The sequence below is a fragment of the Pelophylax lessonae genome (assembly GCF_965119305.1).
Source record: "Pelophylax lessonae genome assembly, chromosome: 7".
NCBI lineage: Eukaryota > Metazoa > Chordata > Amphibia > Anura > Ranidae > Pelophylax > Pelophylax lessonae.
This window is the reverse complement of record NC_138774.1, coordinates 269869635-269886866: the sequence shown is the minus strand read 5'-3', so window position 1 is coordinate 269886866 and position 17232 is coordinate 269869635. Positions and strand designations below refer to the sequence as shown.

The following is a 17232-nucleotide window of genomic DNA, read 5'->3' as shown; positions in this document are numbered from 1 at the left end:
CGGGGACACGCTCCTACACAGATGTCAAAATGGGAGCATCACTGTGTGCATCCCATGCAAGCGAGCATGGCCGTTCACACAGGTGTATGGGTTAGTACACCCATGTGAATGAAGCCCTAATAACAACTTTGAGTCAATAAAGAGATTATTCTTCCACTCTACAAGACTCTGGTCCGGCCACATCTGGAGTATGCTGTCCAGTTCTGGGCACCGGTCCTCAGGAAGGATGTGCTGGAACTGGAGAGAGTCCAGAGAAGGGCAACAAAAATAATTAGGGGAATGGAGGACATCAGCTATGAAGAAAGACTACAAGCCCTGAACTTATTCTCTCTGGAGAAGAGACGATTGAGGGGGGATATGATATCAATGTACAAATACTGTACTGGCGACCCTAGCATAAGGAACAAACTATTCAGAGAAAGGAGATACAATAAGACACGTGGCCACTCACTAAAACTAGAGGAAAGGCGGTTTAACCTTAAAGTGCGTAAGGGGTTCTTCACTGTAAGAGCGGTAAGGATGTGGAATTCTCTTGCGCAAGCAGTCGTATCAGCGGGGAGCATTGATAGTTTCAAAAAACTATTGGATGGACACCTTAAAGACCACAACATACAGGGGTATACAATGTACGGTTAACAGCAAACACACACACACATCATAGGTTGAACTGGATGGACTTGTGTCTTTTTTCAGCCTCACTAACTATGTAACTATGTAACTATGAGTCACTGACCCAGATAAGAGCTGCTGATTTTTCTTACCGGCTTGCTTTTTGTGCCCCTCCAAAAAAAAAATTAACTCCATGGGGATTAGCCCAACAACCAGGCAAGTCCCATATTCAGATAGAGGTCAGGAATGGCACCCCCCATAGTTTACCAGGTTTATTTTAGGTGTTTCAAAGAAGATTTGCTTTCTGAAATCGCAACAAGAGTTATGTAGTGAGTGTTTTCACAGCTGTATAGTGGATTTTGTCTTTACTCTTTTCCCTGTGTTCTTTTATTTCTTGCTTAGACAAATGAAAACCTTGAACTCACAAATGGACTTCAGACTGAGCAGCATGTGAAGAAGGAATTGGCCAAAAGGCTGGGGCAGTTACAGGAAAGCTTGGGGGATTTTAAAGAGCAGGTGAGTCCATTTCCTGGAGAGACAGTATGGAGCAATCTGCTTGGATCACAGCAAGATTCACATTGTGGTCATTCTTTATTCTAGCTTGCCACAAGGGATCAAGAAGTTCAGCTACTGACAGCACAACGGGATGAGATCTCTGCCCATCTTCAGCAATATGTAGCAGCCTACCAGCAAGTGTCCATAGAGAAGGAGGAAATCCAAAGGCAATATCTGTTGCAGGCTCAGCTCATGGACAGGTTGCAGCACGATGAGGTGCAGGGAAAAGTCAATGTAGAAATGCACCTCAAGGAGCTACAGCAAAGCAGAGTGAGTGTTAATTCATGGGAGATGCAGACCACTTTCCCACACTCATTAGTAGATCAGAGTTTGTAAAAGTTCCTGCAAGAAGCTTGAGATGTATTAAAAGAAACTCTGTGGAATCCATGCTGCAGATCGTAAAGTGAACTCCCAATCGTGAAGCTTTTCCCAATGTGGACGTAGCTTTGATTTGTCTTCCACCCACACAATTCCTGTGTTTCCAGAAAAATAACTGATGCTTCTAGGTTTGAGAGAATACGCGATGCTTCTTTTGTCTCCTTACAATTTGACATTTGTTATCTGGGCAGTTAACAGGCCCAATTCTTGCTGCAAAGTGTGTGGGGGGTTTGGGGAGCACAGCCCCGTGAAATTTTCAGAGAAATAACTGATTTTTCAGGTTTAGGGAAACATGTGACACTTCTCCTATCCCCCCACCTTTTAGTACATGGCACCTGAGTAGCCAGTTTCCAGGTCTAATTATTGCTGTCAATGGGGGGCGCTTAGGTTAACAGCCCTGTGTAGTTTGTTACTTACACAGGATCCTAAGGTGACCGGTTAGCTGATTTGAGGTGGTAGGAAAGCACATGAAGGTGACATCTTTTTACTTTTCAGGAAAGTCTGGAACTTCTCACCAAAGAAAATCAGGAGCTCCGAGCTCAGGTGCTGCAGATCCGCAGTGACTCAGACAGTAGAGTTCTCAATAGGATGGAAGGTTAGTGACATTGCCCTATAAGCATTAAATCCAAACTATACAAAACGTGATCTAGTGCTCTACAGAATGAGAATGGTTTTAAGCAGTCCAAACTCTGTGTTTAAAAAAAAAAAATGTATTGGACTCAAACTTTTGAACTACCTTAATGAGTTTTGAATAAGACAGGCTAAGCATTCCTTTACTGCTGCAGGAGATGGTGTGGAGAGCATAGTGTATGAAGATGAGATCCTGAAGACCTCACTGGATGTTCCTGAAGATTTTGAGAGTCGAGAAGAGATGGTGAGTTATGTTTTTTACAAAGTGTTTGCTTCCGTCAATGTATTGTGTGTCTGTGTCTTTTACTGAGAACATTACACAGTAGAACAGCTACCTGTTGTTATAGTAGCTAGCACTTTTACCTGTGGCTGAGTTCTGGAATGACTGACGTGGATAGTGAGAACGCAGAGAAAAAAGAAACCCTATTCTTTTTTTCTATATACACAATGGAACTGATGTGCAAAGTAGTACTGCCAAGGACTGAAAAAATTAGCACTAGTGACTCAAAGATGTTGTTACTTGTACATTTAGGGCAGAGATTCCCTCTCACTTCCTATTTAGTCTACAGGAAAGGAAATGAAGGGAAATCATCCCTAGTGGGACACAGATGGCAAAAAACCTGATGGGCATTAACCATTTCCTACTGTATTCAAACTGAAAAATGGTGTCCTTAGGGAATTTTGGCGCTTTTCCACTGCATGGAACCGAACGGTTCGGCTCGCTTTTGTGCTTTTCCATTGTTGGTACCGCATGGTACGGTGTAGGAACGGTTCGGTACGGTACGGTGGCGCTTTTCCACTGCATGGAACCGAACGGTATGGCTCTCAAAAACAGTACCACCTCGATTGTGGTTCCAAGAGGTACCATACCCGGTACCATATCCCACAATCCTTTGCATGCAGTCACTACTAGCCACTGATTGGTCAGAGAATCCCACCCACCCCGTTGTTATCCCACCGACCTTAACTTTAGTACTACTTTAGTGGAAAAGCAAACCGTACCGTACCGAACCGCTCCAACACCGTACCATGCGGTACCAGCAGTGGAAAAGCAAACCGGGCCAAGCATGGCCGAGTAGAGCCGAGCCGGTACTTGCAGTGGAAAAGTGCCAGAATAGTCAACTTTAGATTATCTTTTTTTTTTTTTTTTTTTTTAAGCCTACTCTATCATGAATGTGAATCTGTTTCAATAGACTGAGCTGATTTCTGCAGACAGAGCCCAGATTGGCCAATGTATTGTACTTGGCACAAGTCAGACTAGGTGGGGGATTGCCTCTGAACCGGATCTTCCGGGTTTTTGCGTGTCAGAAGCCTCCATAAGGAAAGCGAGTTGCCTTTAGCAGGCTTTGCTTACATTTCCTGATATTGTACAAAGGTTTGGTTGGAATCCGGTTACTGCAGGGTCCACTTACCTTTTTGATCATTTCAATTGTGAATCCCGCAGTGTGTGTGAAAATAAATGCTGTATAACTTTGGGTCATTCTTGTTTTATGCTTTTCTTTTGCCAAAATTCTTGTATTGAAACCAATGTATAAATGGTTTATGTCCACAGATGACATTCCTTTCCTCTGCTATCTCCAAGTTACATGGAGAGCGGGATGAGGTAGAGAGGCAGCTCATGGAGCAGAAGAGAATCTGTAAGCAGCTCCTGCAGGAGATATCTGAACTCCGACAGCAGCAGCAGCTGTCTCCTCCCTTCCATCACTCTGCAGGTATTGCATATCTTTGAAAATAAGGTCACCACTGTCATTTTATGGATAGTTTTCTGCTTTATTATATTGGAAGTGGATATGAGGGTGTCTATGTATTGCTCTTTAAGCATTCATTTAGAACATTGTGACCTAGGGGGGATAGCTCCTCCCTTAGGACAATGGACAGTAAATTAAAGTGCTTGTAAAGGCAAAAGTTTTTTTTTTTTTTTATCTTTATGCATTAAGATAAAAAGCCTTCTGTGTGTAGCACCCCCCTCAGCCCCCCTAATACTTGTCTGAGCCCCATCTCGATTCATCGATGTCCATGAGTGCCTTGGCCATCCTAAGTGGCTGAGACACAGCAGCGACGCCATTGGCTCCCGCTGCTGTAAATGTCAGCCAACAAGAGAGGGGGGCGGGGTCGAACCACGGCTCCTTGTCTGAATGGACACAGGGAGCTGCATCTTAGTTCGGGTGCCCCCATAGCAAGCTGCTTGCTGTGGGGGCACTGAACAGGAGGGATTGCCCAGGAGTGCCACTAGGGGACCTGAGAAGAGGATCTGAGCTGCTCTGTACAGAGGATGCAAGTGTGACATGTATGTTTGTTTTTTTATAAAACAAAAAAGACTTTACAATCACTTTAAAGAGGACTTTAACTGTGGCAGCTGTGACAAAATAGAGGACTCGGGGGACAAAGGACTAGTCACCATTATTGTGACACAAGGAGGAAACCGTGCATCCGTGCAAAGATTAAATAAAAACACACTATATATATATATGTGTGTGTGTGTGTGTGTGTGTGTGTATATATATATATATATATATATATATATATATATAAAGCCCAGCAAATTGCTAAGAAGATATCTAAAACCAGAGGTACAAAGAAAAGTTTATAAGGAGCCAAAAGAGTTTTTTGGGAGAAACCAGCCCTATGTGAAATAGAAAAAAGAGAGGTATTAACCCATAGGGGGGTAATAAAATATGGGCTTTTAAATGGTGACTACCAAATGATCACACATTAATACATATTTTATACATATCTTAATACACATATAAAAAATATATGTATATAAGATATGTATAAAATATGTATTAATGTGTGATTATTTGGTAGTCACCATTTAAAAGCCCATATTTTATTACCCCCCTATGGGTTAATACCTCTCTTTTTTCGATATCTAAAACCAGTTCAATTATTATTGGTTGAGTCAGATGGACATCAATTAGTAGTGCACTAGTAGTAGCACTACTAATTGAATTATAGTAATCTGGGACTGTCACATTTGTTTTATTTTATTGTACGCGAGAAAGTTTGTCACTGAATAATGATAGTAATTTTGTGGTTTGAAAGTAAGGTTTTGGTTTAAAAACATTAATTGGATTGCACACAGATGGGCACAGCCAACATTTTTTGATTTTAAAAACTGATCATTGCTTAACCACAACTAGGAATAAAAGCGTAGTCCGCTGGGGAAATTTCTTCTTGGATTCAAAAAGTTTTGTTATACCAACAGCGCACACCTCTACTAAGATTAGTAAAGGGAATACAAACTTACAAACTCCCTATAGCCACCTATTATAGTTGGTCATACAGCGCTTTCTTGGGCGTTGGTTTTGAACCCCGAGTCTCCAATAGGGCCTCTCCTCTGTTAATCAGAAAAGCCAGCACTAAAGCGGTATAAGTACGTCGTTGCATCAAATGGTTCATGTAAGGCAAGCAAAAAGAAACCTCCACATAGTGTAAAACTGCTTAGCAAAAATTATTGTATATAAAAGTGCACGTAATCGATAAAAAACGGTGTGTATCAAACCGGAAAAAAACACTTGACCTGCATAAAAATATAACTTCCTGGAATGCAATGATTTAAACAAGACTCTCTGCCCAGACCTGGTAATGCAAAGACACTTTATACTTTAGTGTTCTTATTTGATTTTTACAGTTACATAGTTAGTGAGGTTGAAAAAAGACATCAGTCCATCCAGTTCAACCTATGATGTGTGTGTGTGTGTGTTTGCTTTTAACCGTACATTGTATACCCCTGTATGGTGTACATTGTATACCCCTGTATGTTGTGGTCTTTAAGGTGTCCATCTAATAGTTTTTTGAAACTATCAATGCTCCCTGCTGATACGACTGCTTGTGGAAGAGAATTCCACATCCTTACTGCTCTTACAGTGAAGAACCCCTTACGCACTTTAAGGTTAAACCGCCTTTCCTCAAGTTTTAGTGAGTGGCCACGTGTCTTATTGTATCTCCTTTCTCTGAATAGTTTGTTCCCTATGCTAGGGTCGCCAGTACAGTATTTGTACATTGATATCATATCCCCCCTCAATCGTCTCTTCTCCAGAGAGAATAGGTTCAGTGCTTGTAGTCTTTCCTCATAGCTGATGTCCTCCATTCCCCTAATTATTTTTGTTGCCCTTCTCTGGACTTTCTCCAGTTCCAGCACATCCTTTCTGAGGACCGGTGCCCAGAACTGGACAGAATACTCCAGATGTGGCCGGACCAGAGTCTTGTAGAGTGGGAGAATAATCTCTTTATTTCTGGAGTGAATCCCCTTTTTTATACAACCCAGTATTCTGTTGGCTTTGCTTGCGGCGGCTTGGCATTGCATGCCACTGCCAAGCCTGTTGTCTACCAGTACCCCTAAGTCCTTTTCCATCCTAGACTCACCCAGAGGTTCCCCCCCTAGTGAGTAGCTTGCTTTCCGGTTTCTGGCCCCCAAGTGCATTACTTTACATTTTTCAACATTAAATCTCATCTGCCATGTATTTGCCCACTCCGTTATTTTGTTTAGGTCCGCTTGCAAGGTTTCCACATCCTGCATAGAAGATATTGGCATGCCTAATTTAGTATCATCCGCAAATACTGAGATTGTACTCGATATCCCCTCCTCTAGATCATTTATGAATAAATTAAACAGGATTGGTCCCAGGACAGAACCCTGGGGGACCCCACTTTCCACACCCGCCCAATCCGAGTACTCCCCATTAATCACCACCCTCTGGACTCTCCCCTGGAGCCAGTTCTCTATCCAGGTACTCACCTTATGGTCCATACCTACCTTCCTTAGTTTGTACAGTAAGCGTTTGTGGGGAACGGTGTCAAAGGCCTTTGCAAAGTCCAGATACACCACATCCACAGGCTTTCCTTTATCTAGGTGGCAGCTCACTTCATCATAGAAGGTTAATAGATTGGTTTGGCACGAACGATTTTTCATGAATCCATGCTGATTACTACTTATAATACCGTTTTCATTACTAAAGTCTTGTATGTGGTCCCTTAACATCCCCTCCAAAATCTTGCAGACTACTGATGTTAGGCTGACCGGCCTATAGTTACCCGGGATATATCTTGGCCCCTTTTTAAATATTGGTACCACATTGGTTTTTTTCCAATCAGCTGGCACCATACCCATCTGTAAACTATCCTTAAAGATCAAGAATAATGGTCTGGCAATCACCTGGCTGAGCTCCTTAAGAACCCTCGGGTGCAAGCCATCCGGTCCCGGGGATTTATTTATGTTAAGTTTCTCTAGTTTAGTTCTAAGTCTATCCTCTGTTAGCCATGGCGGCACTTCCTGAGGTGTATTATTTAATTTGGCCTTACAAGCGGGGTTCGTGTAGCCCCCCGATTCTTTTGTGAAGACTGAAGAGAAGAAATTATTTAACACTTCCGCCTTTTCTCTGTCCTCAGTGGCCATATTTCCTTTATCATCTTTTATGGGGCCAATGTGCTCTGGCCTCGCTTTCCTACTGTTTATATACTTAAAGAACTTCTTGGGGTTCTTTTTACTCTCCTCCGCTATATGTCTCTCGTGTTCTATTTTAGCCGCCCTGATTTCGTCTTTACATTTCTTATTACACTCTTTGTAATACTTGAATGCTGCCAATGACCCCTCAGTCTTGTATTTTTTGAAGGCCTTTTCTTTAGCTCTAATATACATTTTTATGTTGGAGTTTAGCCACCCAGGGTTTAATTTTGCTCTTTTAAATTTATTTCCCTGTGGAATGCACTGGCCCACCCCCTTGTTAAGTATGCTCTTGAAGCACTCCCATTTTTCCTCCGTGTTCTTTGTTCCCAGGGTTCTATCCCATTTGATATTTTCTAGCAGCGAGCGCAGCTTTGGGAAATTTGCTCTTTTGAAATTCAGTGTCCTTATATTACCCTTGTGTTTCCTATTACTGTAATTAATACTGAAACTTATTGACCTATGGTCACTGTTTCCTAAGTTTTCCCGTATCTCTATATCCGTGAGCAGGTCTGTATTGTTGGTAATCAGTAGGTCAAGTACCGCATTGTTTCTTGTCGGTGCATTCACCATCTGACCCATGAAATTGTCCTGCAAAACATTTAGGAACTGCCGAGCCTTGGCTGAGTGTGCGGTTCCTTCTGCCCAGTCTATATCTGGATAATTAAAGTCCCCCATTATAATGACATTTCCCATCCTTGCTGCCAATCCTATCTGTAACATGAGGTCCGCCTCCCCCTCCTCCCTCTGGTTGGGGGGCCTATAGCATACTCCCAATATTACCTTCCCCACCGTGCCTTCTCTTTGAAGCTCTACCCATAGGGATTCTGCCTCGTCCTTAGCTCCATTATTAATATCATCCCTCATATTTACCTGTATACTGTTCTTAATATACAAACATACCCCTCCCCCTTTTTTACCTTCTCTATCTCTGCGATAAAGGGAATACCCCTGAATGGTCGCCATCCAATCATGAGAGCTGTCAAACCAAGTCTCAGTTATCCCCACAAAATCTAAGGCTTCCTCAAACATCAGCAGCTCCAGCTCTCCCATCTTGTTGGCCAGGCTTCTGGCATTGGTATACAAACCTCGTAATTTTGATCGGTTATATTTATCCTCATTTGATGTTTTTAGGCTGCTCTCTTGATTTTTCCCCATACCCACCCTGGGTTTAGGAGCTCCGAACACCCTACCGCTAATGCCCCCATTTCTGCCCTCTGAAACTTGCTTTCCACTGGCTAATTCTACATCTGTACCCTCCCCCCCATTCCCTAGTTTAAAAGCCCCTCTAACTTTTTGGCCATCCTCGCACCCAGTACGGCTGCACCCTCCCCATTTAGGTGCAATCCGTCCCTACCAAAGAGCCGGTGACCGACAGAGAAGACGGCCCAGTTCTCCAGGAACCCAAAACCCTCCTTACAGTTATTTATATTTATGCACCGTCACTTTATCTACATCTATTCAGTGCATCAGTGTTGCCCTAATAGTCTCCAGTATTGCCTGTTGTCACCCTGCACCTTTTCTTTTCACTGCTCATGGCTTACCATGCTTTGGTAGACACTGTGTCTCTTTGGGGAGGTGGCCACCTTGGTAAAAGGGGTATGGCCTTGCTTCTTTATAGCAGAGCTGCCCCCCTGGTGACTGGTAATCTGGTGTTTGGTGAGGTTGTGATGACGGAGTCCTAGTAGGAAGCAAAGATCCACAGAACAAATATAGCAGAAGCAGGGTGATGTGTGCTGCAGGTCCTCATGTACAGATATCTCTTCAGCATAGAGAACCGTGTGCAACAGAGTAATGACAAAACCAAATGTTACTCCATATCGACTAAAAATAGCAGCAGTTTCCCGCTCTCACCTAAAGAAGCAAAGCTGTGCCAGGCTTAGGAAGCATCCCAACAATATTGATTGGCAGTTGGCTTCTTTCTTTTTAAGAGCTGGAGCCAGTTGTGTCTTTTGTTCCCCTCCCCAGCCTGGTGCTCCAGTGAGCACTGGATCAGAGGAGTGACTGACTTTGCTCCAAGCAAACACCGCACTGAGCAATTAGCGGTCATGTGATCACTTGATCTTCGAGTCAGCGTGGGACAACTGCACACTGACATTGATGCTACAGCATGGAGGCAAATATGTTGTCTTTTTTTTTTTTTTGTATGTATTCTATACTTCTAGAAGTGGATATATTTTTGTTTTAAATTGATAGACTGCTGATTTAGAAAGGGAGGGTGCTGTCATGGACACCTATTTTGGTGGGATTTGTGGAAGTCTTGGGACACCTGCCTTTACACGCACATGAACTTTACTGCCAAACCAGTCTTAGTCCATAGGGTTCCTTATTGAGTTGGCCCATCCTTTGCAGCTATAACCGCTTCAACTCTTCAGGGAAGGCTGTCCACAAGGTTTAGGAGTGTCTATGGGAATGTTTGACCATTCTTCCAGAAGTACATTTGTGATGTCGGGCACCGATGTTGGGCGAGAGGCCTGGCTCGCAGTCTGCGCTCGAATTCTTCCCAAAGGTGTTCTATCGGGTTTTGGTCAGGACTCTGTGCAGGCCAGTCAAGTTTCTCCACCCCAAACTTGCTCATCTTTCTCTTTATGGACCTTGCTATGTGCACTGGTTCACAGTCATGTTGGAACAGGAAGGGGCCATCCCCAAACTATTCCCACAATGTTGAAAGCATGAAATTGTCTAAAATGTCTTGGTATGCTGATGCCTTAAGAGTTCCCTACAGTGGAACTAAGGGTCCAAGCCTCAACCCGATAGAAAACCTTTGTGAATAATTAGAGCGGCGGCTGCGAACCAGGTCTTCTCATCCAACATCCGTGCCTGAACTCACAAATGTGCATGTGGAAGAATGGTCAAACATTCCCATAGACACACTCCTAAACCTTGTGGGCAGCCTTCCCAGAAATGTTTAAGCTGTTATAGCTGGATACAAATAAGAAAATGGAGGTTATATGCGTAGAGGCTTGGTTATAATACCTAATATGCAAGAAATGTAGTTATAAGGTAGAAGTCCATAGTAAGTCCAAAAATGTCCAAGGCACTAGGGCAGGCTTCTTGGTGGAGTTTAGCAGACTGTGGGTATAAACAGGCGAAAACAAAAGCAGAGAAGCGCCTCTAAGTGTAGTACTCCATAGAGGCATGCGTGCTCCCTTTTTAAGCTGAAAAAGGCTTGAAAAGGGAGCGCACATGCCCCTATGTGGTACAGCACATGCTCCGAAATGCGTTAAATTCTGGTCCCGAGCCCTTCCCACGTCGTCCTGCTCCTGGCCTGTGTTCCACTCTGTGCTCCACCTGCTTCAGGAAGGACTTAGGGCGGCTTTCTCCTCCACTCAGGGACTCATGTTACATTCCACCTGGCAGTACCAGCAGCTCCCGCTGTAACTGGCATTCCGGACCTACACATTGATGTGCCTGTTTTTTACCGATCTATTGTATGTAGTCCTGTTGTGGGGTTTATTAAAATACACCGTCTTACTGCACTAAGAGGCGCTGCTCTGCTTTTGTTTTTTGAAGCTGTTATAGCTGCAAAGGGTGGGCCAACTCCATATTGAACCCTACGGACTAAGACTGGGATGCCATTAAAGTTCATGTGTGTGTACAGGCAGGTGTCCCAATACTTCTGACAATATAGAGTATGTGGAATACTTTTCTCTGACTTCACTAGCTGCATGCCTGTTCCAGTTTAGTTACTCGAAGGTAACAGGCTGGAGACTGCCAGGTAGGAAGTCAGTTCCCTCAATACAAACTCCTTTACAGGCTGTAAATCACCAAATAGCCTCAGTCATTTTTGAAGACTATTTACATAGATCCGCTCCCCGCTCACCCCATAGATCCGCTCCCCGCTCACCCCATAGATCCGCTCCCCGCTCACCCCATAGATCCGCTCCCCGCTCACCCCATAGATCCGCTCCCCGCTCACCCCATAGATCCGCTCCCCCCATAGATCCGCTCCCCCCATAGATCCGCTCCCCCCATAGATCCGCTCCCCCCATAGATCCGCTCCCCCCATAGATCCGCTCCCCCCATAGATCCGCTCCCCCCATAGATCCGCTCCCCCCATAGATCCGCTCCCCCCATAGATCCGCTCCCCCCATAGATCCGCTCCCCCCATAGATCCGCTCACCCCATAGATCCGCTCACCCCATAGATCCGCTCACCCCATAGATCCGCTCCCCCCATAGATCCGCTCACCCCATAGATCCGCTCCCCGCTCACCCCATAGATCCGCTCCCCGCTCACCCCATAGATCCGCTCCCCGCTCACCCCATAGATCCGCTCCCCGCTCACCCCATAGATCCGCTCCCCGCTCACCCCATAGATCCGCTCCCCGCTCACCCCATAGATCCGCTCCCCGCTCACCCCATAGATCCGCTCCCCGCTCACCCCATAGATCCGCTCCCCGCTCACCCCATAGATCCGCTCCCCGCTCACCCCATAGATCCGCTCCCCGCTCACCCCATAGATCCGCTCCCCGCTCACCCCATAGATTCGCTCCCCGCTCACCCCATAGATTCGCTCCCCGCTCACCCCATAGATTCGCTCCCCGCTCACCCCATAGATTCGCTCCCCGCTCACCCCATAGATTCGCTCCCCGCTCACCCCATAGATCCGCTCCCCGCTCACCCCATAGATCCGCTCCCCGCTCACCCCATAGATCCGTGGTGGCAAACCTTGGCATCCCAGATGTTTTGGAACTACATTTCCCATGATGCTCAACTACACTGCAGAGTACATGAGCATCATGGGAAATGTAGTCCCAAAACATCTGGGATGCCAAGGTTCACCATCACTGCCATAGATCCTTCAGCAATCTTCTCTTTGCCCACTATAAAAAAAAATGCGTTGTTTCCACAGGTATGTTTTTCACATCCCTTCTAACTTCTACATTTTATGAAATCTTAATTGTACATCACTGTGTGATTTCTTGTAGCCATAGCAGCTGTTGAGTTGATGTCTTTCTGCGTTACACGGTGTTCTTTGTGTGGGTGAAAAATTACTTATTACAATAATGTGACTTGTGAGCTGATTGTGTGACGTAAATGTACCAGCAGTGACTTTCTGTAATGTATAGTGACAGCATTTGTTGTTCCTGTCCCCAGAGCTCAGTGTGGAGAGCGTCCCCCGAGAGGTGTATGATGCTCTACAGAGTGCTATGGAAAAGTTACAGGTATGAGCTTCTCTGATCCCAACAATTTCATATTATTTATATATTCACAGTATTCTCCTACAAATATCACCAATGACTACAAACCCACCTGTCTCTTGTATGCCCTGTAAGGCACTAAATTCTATTCTAAACAGGGGTCCCGTGCATAAAATGAGTGTTTTTGTTGTACACCGCCAAACGGACATAGTAGGAGGCTTTGTGTTAAAAATCTTCCTGGAGAGTTTGTGTTCCTTAGTACAACCCAGAGCTTCTCCATCTTCTCCCAGTTAGAAGCTTTGGTATCATTCTTTCACCACTTGCAACTGGAAGAAAATCAGATGTGCAGTGCTAAACGTGAGAAATGTCAAAGACTGTGCAAGCGACACTGCAATACAGTTTTAGAACTTCAGCCTCATTTCTTTTTCTTTTTTTTTTTTCAAAAGCTGCTATAAACACTGTTAGTTGTTGACTTTTAACCACTTAAAGCGGAGTTCCGGCCTCGGGAGTGAAATTTTAGATAAAAATACCCCTGGGACAGTCAGGGCTAGTACATTCCACAATGGATAGTCTCTGAACTGTCCCAGGTCGCACTTACCTTTTTAGAAGAAATACTTACCTTGAAAATTTCGGATGTGGGCAGCTGAAGCCAGGGCGTCCTCTTCCGTGTCCTCTTCTCCCAGAATGCGCCTGCACCGGCCTCGCTCGTCACTTCCGGTTTGGGCGCGTCATCCCTGCACAGCTTCTGGGCATGCCTTGATCTGCCCGCGATCTGGAATCATTGCAAATCGCGGGACACCTGTGTGATGCCCGTGATTTGCAATGGCACACCAAACGCTGTGCGATGTTGCCGCAATTTACGCCTGCCGAATCGTGGTAACATCGAGCAAACAGAATCGCATGACGCCCAAAAGAAGCTCTTGTACCTTTTTTGGGCGTCATGTGTCCCGCGATTCTGTTTGCGCGATGTTACCATGATTCGGCAGGCGGAAATCGCGGCAACATCGCACAGCGTTTGGGGGGCCATTGCAAATCACGGGCATCAAACAGGTGTCCCGCGATTTGCAATGATTCCGGATCGCGGGCAGAATCGCGGTGATTCTGCACGTGCTCCACTACGCCCACATGTGAACGTAGCCTAAGTGACAGTGCTATAGCAGCCAATCCTCCACGACCTCCATTATCAGTCTGTGTGTGCATGCTCTGCCAGATCCCTGTTTGGAAGCCATTCTCTTCTTCCTTTCTGCTTTGGAAGCTGCCCCTTGTGACTCTACATCAGACTAGCCTATCATTTGGGCTGTGTTCTCATTTACGTGTTTCTGAATGCAACCAGCACAGAAAACACAAGTTTTGTCGTACGTTTCAAGAACACATAGCAACTCATGTGCACTTTGCTGCTTTTTTAAAAATGCACGGCAACGCGCATCACACTTTTGTTATCATTTGTTCTCATCTGCGCGTTTCCGAATGCACGGAAACTTGCAAGAAAACAGACGCTTTGAGTGTTTCTAAAATGCGTGGCAACGTGCGACTCACTTCCATCACCATTTTTTGCATCTGCGTGTTTGAGTGCACGGCAACCTGCAATAAAAAACGCACACTTTGCCATGCGTTTCAAAAACACACAGCAATGTGTGTCACATCAGTGTTACCATTTAGGCAATGTGTGTCATGTCAGTGTTCTCATTTACATGTTTCCGAATGCACAACAACCAGCAAAGAAAACATGTGGTTTTTCGTTTGTGCTGCCATTTGTTCACATCGGCACATTTCCAAATGCATGGCAATCCACAAGAGAGTGCAGGGTGCGCTAGCCTTACCATTCATTTGCGTGTTTCTGAACACATGGCAACCCAGAAGAAAATGCACACCATGCTTTTTAAAACGTGTGGCAAAGCACTGCGCTGAGGTGTGCTGGAATGGAATGTGCTTGGAAAGGAGATTTTAGGCAGCAAGAATGACCAGGTTCATCAGTCGCACAGGAGTGATAGTCGCAGTGGAAGTCACTTTCATGTCTTGCTAGTGCGACCCAGGCCTGTCTATTCAATCCCTCTCAGAATCAGCACAGCTAGCTTTCCCAGCAGGCTGTGTATGTGTGTATATGAAGGGGTTTCCTTTTTGAATAATGCTGTGATCTGTGAGGCGGGACATGGGAGGTTTGTATTCTTCCTGTAGGTGCGATTGGGCGGGACTGAATGCTAATTAGGATGTATTCTATCCCACCCATCAGAGCTGTGAAGGAAGTTTTCATCATTTGCAGAATCTGAAAAACTACAATGGGGAGTGTTATAGGCTCTAGCTGCTGCTGGAAGTGGCTGAGTTTTATCAGGATATACAGAGAGTCACATGACCCAAAGCCACAACTAAACCCAGAATATCAGGGGATCTGCAGACAACAGAGGAATGATCTATGCTAGGACTGACCATTCCATTGAGTTCTAGTGAATAAAAGTTGGAGTTCAGCTTTAAAGTAGAGCTCCAGTCTCCTAAGCAATTTTTTGATGAAGGCACCCCTGTGATTCCTTGTACTATATATTATTTGGATATTAACATAACTGTCCTCCTACTTGTTACTTGTAAATCTGTAATCTCTGATCTGGGAAGCAGGCAGTGGCCATCAAGGATTTGGGCATCTGAAGCCCGCTCCTGTGTATTTCTGGGATTCTGGGCAGCTGGCTACCCAGCAATACCCCTCCCCATCTTGGGCCTGCGCAGTGAAGCCACTGAGCGGCGCGCTCTCTTCCCGACAGGTTGCCATAGCAATAGCGGCATCAGTGGAAGGTTCCGTCCGTTCCTATCAATGACATCCTGGGCCTCCCCTGCACGTCCTTTCCGGTCAGGAAATAACACAAGATTTTGTCACTAAGCGTTTCGTCAGGACTCCTGAGATATAAGACGCCCCTATCCCAGGATCCCTTGCAAATCGCCTATTGACTTAATCGCAGAGGCGGCCACAGCCGCCTTTGCTGCAGAAGAAAAGTGATAATTTACAAAGAAAAAAAAAAAAATTGCCATTTTATCATAGCATTCATGATGGGCATGGCTGTAATTGGACTTTCAAAAAACGGGAGGAACTCCGCTTTGGGTTGGTCATACACTTCACGCTGACCGTACAATCTCCAACAACAACTCTGTAGCACAAATACCTGCCTAATTGAATGTAAATTGGAAGGGTCGTTTAGGTAGATCCTCATATTACATCAATTTAGTAAATCTAACAGAGGGTGGACAGAGATTTTACAATCTGATTATAGCCATTATGGCCAGCTTCTGCAAAACCAGAGATAAATGTTGGCTTGATTCTATTATGAGACACTTGTATGTTCCTGTGATAGAATGCTGCTGAAGGATCCACTATATATTGTAATGGCTTTGATGAACATTATGTTTGTTTCTGATTTCTGACTCTGTCCAGTAGATACATTTCATTTTCTGCCTGTGTTTGGTCTTAGTTTCGATTCACCAGCCTGATGCAGGAGCGGGTAGAACTTAAAGAACGGGTGGAAGAGTTGGAGCATCGCTGTATCCAGCTGTCGGGGGAGACGGACACAATTGGTTTGTGCTTGTTTTTCATCTCTTTTCTGAATAATGGGGTAGTAAGTAATAGCTGATACAGTTCTTTTAGAGGAGGAGGGGGTCCTTCCAAAAAGAAAGATGGAGGCTGCTGCTGAGACATCTCAGTTTGTGAAGGTTTGTAACCTCGTCATTGTGACCCTCTACCCCCAGTACTGAGTCACAAACCCAGAGCAGGTAAGCACATAAAAATTTCTGACAATCCCAAACTACATACATGTTTTGGATCTGTGCCTCAGAAAAAAAAAATGTCCAGGCAACTAGCTTTTTTAAATGGAGCTCAGCAGTGGCCGCCTCCAGGTATGATGTGTGATGGGCTTGTCATTGCCTGTACACCAATCTTTTAAACTTAAAAGAGAAGTATGAGGTTGTTGCCCTTTTATTCTTACCTAGGTGGATGCAGCATCGGTCTGATGCTTCTTCTGTCCCCTGGTGCTTCTGCATTGAGAACCAAGTGATCGAACACCGCTGATCGCTCGGTTCTGACAGCTCCCCGCTCTGCCTCCTCTTCGCTCACTAGAGCACTGAGCTGTGGAGGGGCGGAAAGCGGCCGGCTCAGGCTCGCTCGGTTCTGACAGCTCCCCGCTCTGCCTCCTCGCTCACTAGAGTGCTGGGCTGTGGAGGGACAGGAAGTGGCCAGCTCAGGCTCGCTCCGTTCTGACAGCTCCCCGCTCTGCCTCCTCGCTCACTAGAGCACTGAGCTGTGGAGGGGCGGGAAGCGGCCGGCTCAGGCTCTCATCTGAGCCGGATGTCAGTCCAGGCACCTGGCGAATCCTGACTCCGTGGTCATGATGATACGGACCCTGGACCCACATCTGTAGCATCAGCAGAGAGCGGACTTCAGACTGCTCTATGCTGAAAACAGGCACTCCTGTGATCCATAGATGTACAGCCAAAG

The 17232-nt window shown here is 45.4% G+C and overlaps 1 protein-coding gene across 1 annotated transcript in view; it reads left to right on the top strand.

Moving 5' to 3' along the window:
• The window catches only part of GOLGA2 (golgin A2), a 159646-nt gene that overhangs the window by 131595 nt on the left and 10819 nt on the right, over window positions 1-17232 (top strand). Inside the window, exons 19-25 of the mRNA XM_082263927.1 lie at window positions 1012-1125; window positions 1210-1434; window positions 2038-2137; window positions 2328-2416; window positions 3725-3884; window positions 12718-12785; window positions 16214-16316. Coding sequence (XP_082120053.1) covers window positions 1012-1125; window positions 1210-1434; window positions 2038-2137; window positions 2328-2416; window positions 3725-3884; window positions 12718-12785; window positions 16214-16316 — 859 coding nt within the window. The remainder of the gene's footprint in view (window positions 1-1011; window positions 1126-1209; window positions 1435-2037; window positions 2138-2327; window positions 2417-3724; window positions 3885-12717; window positions 12786-16213; window positions 16317-17232) is intronic.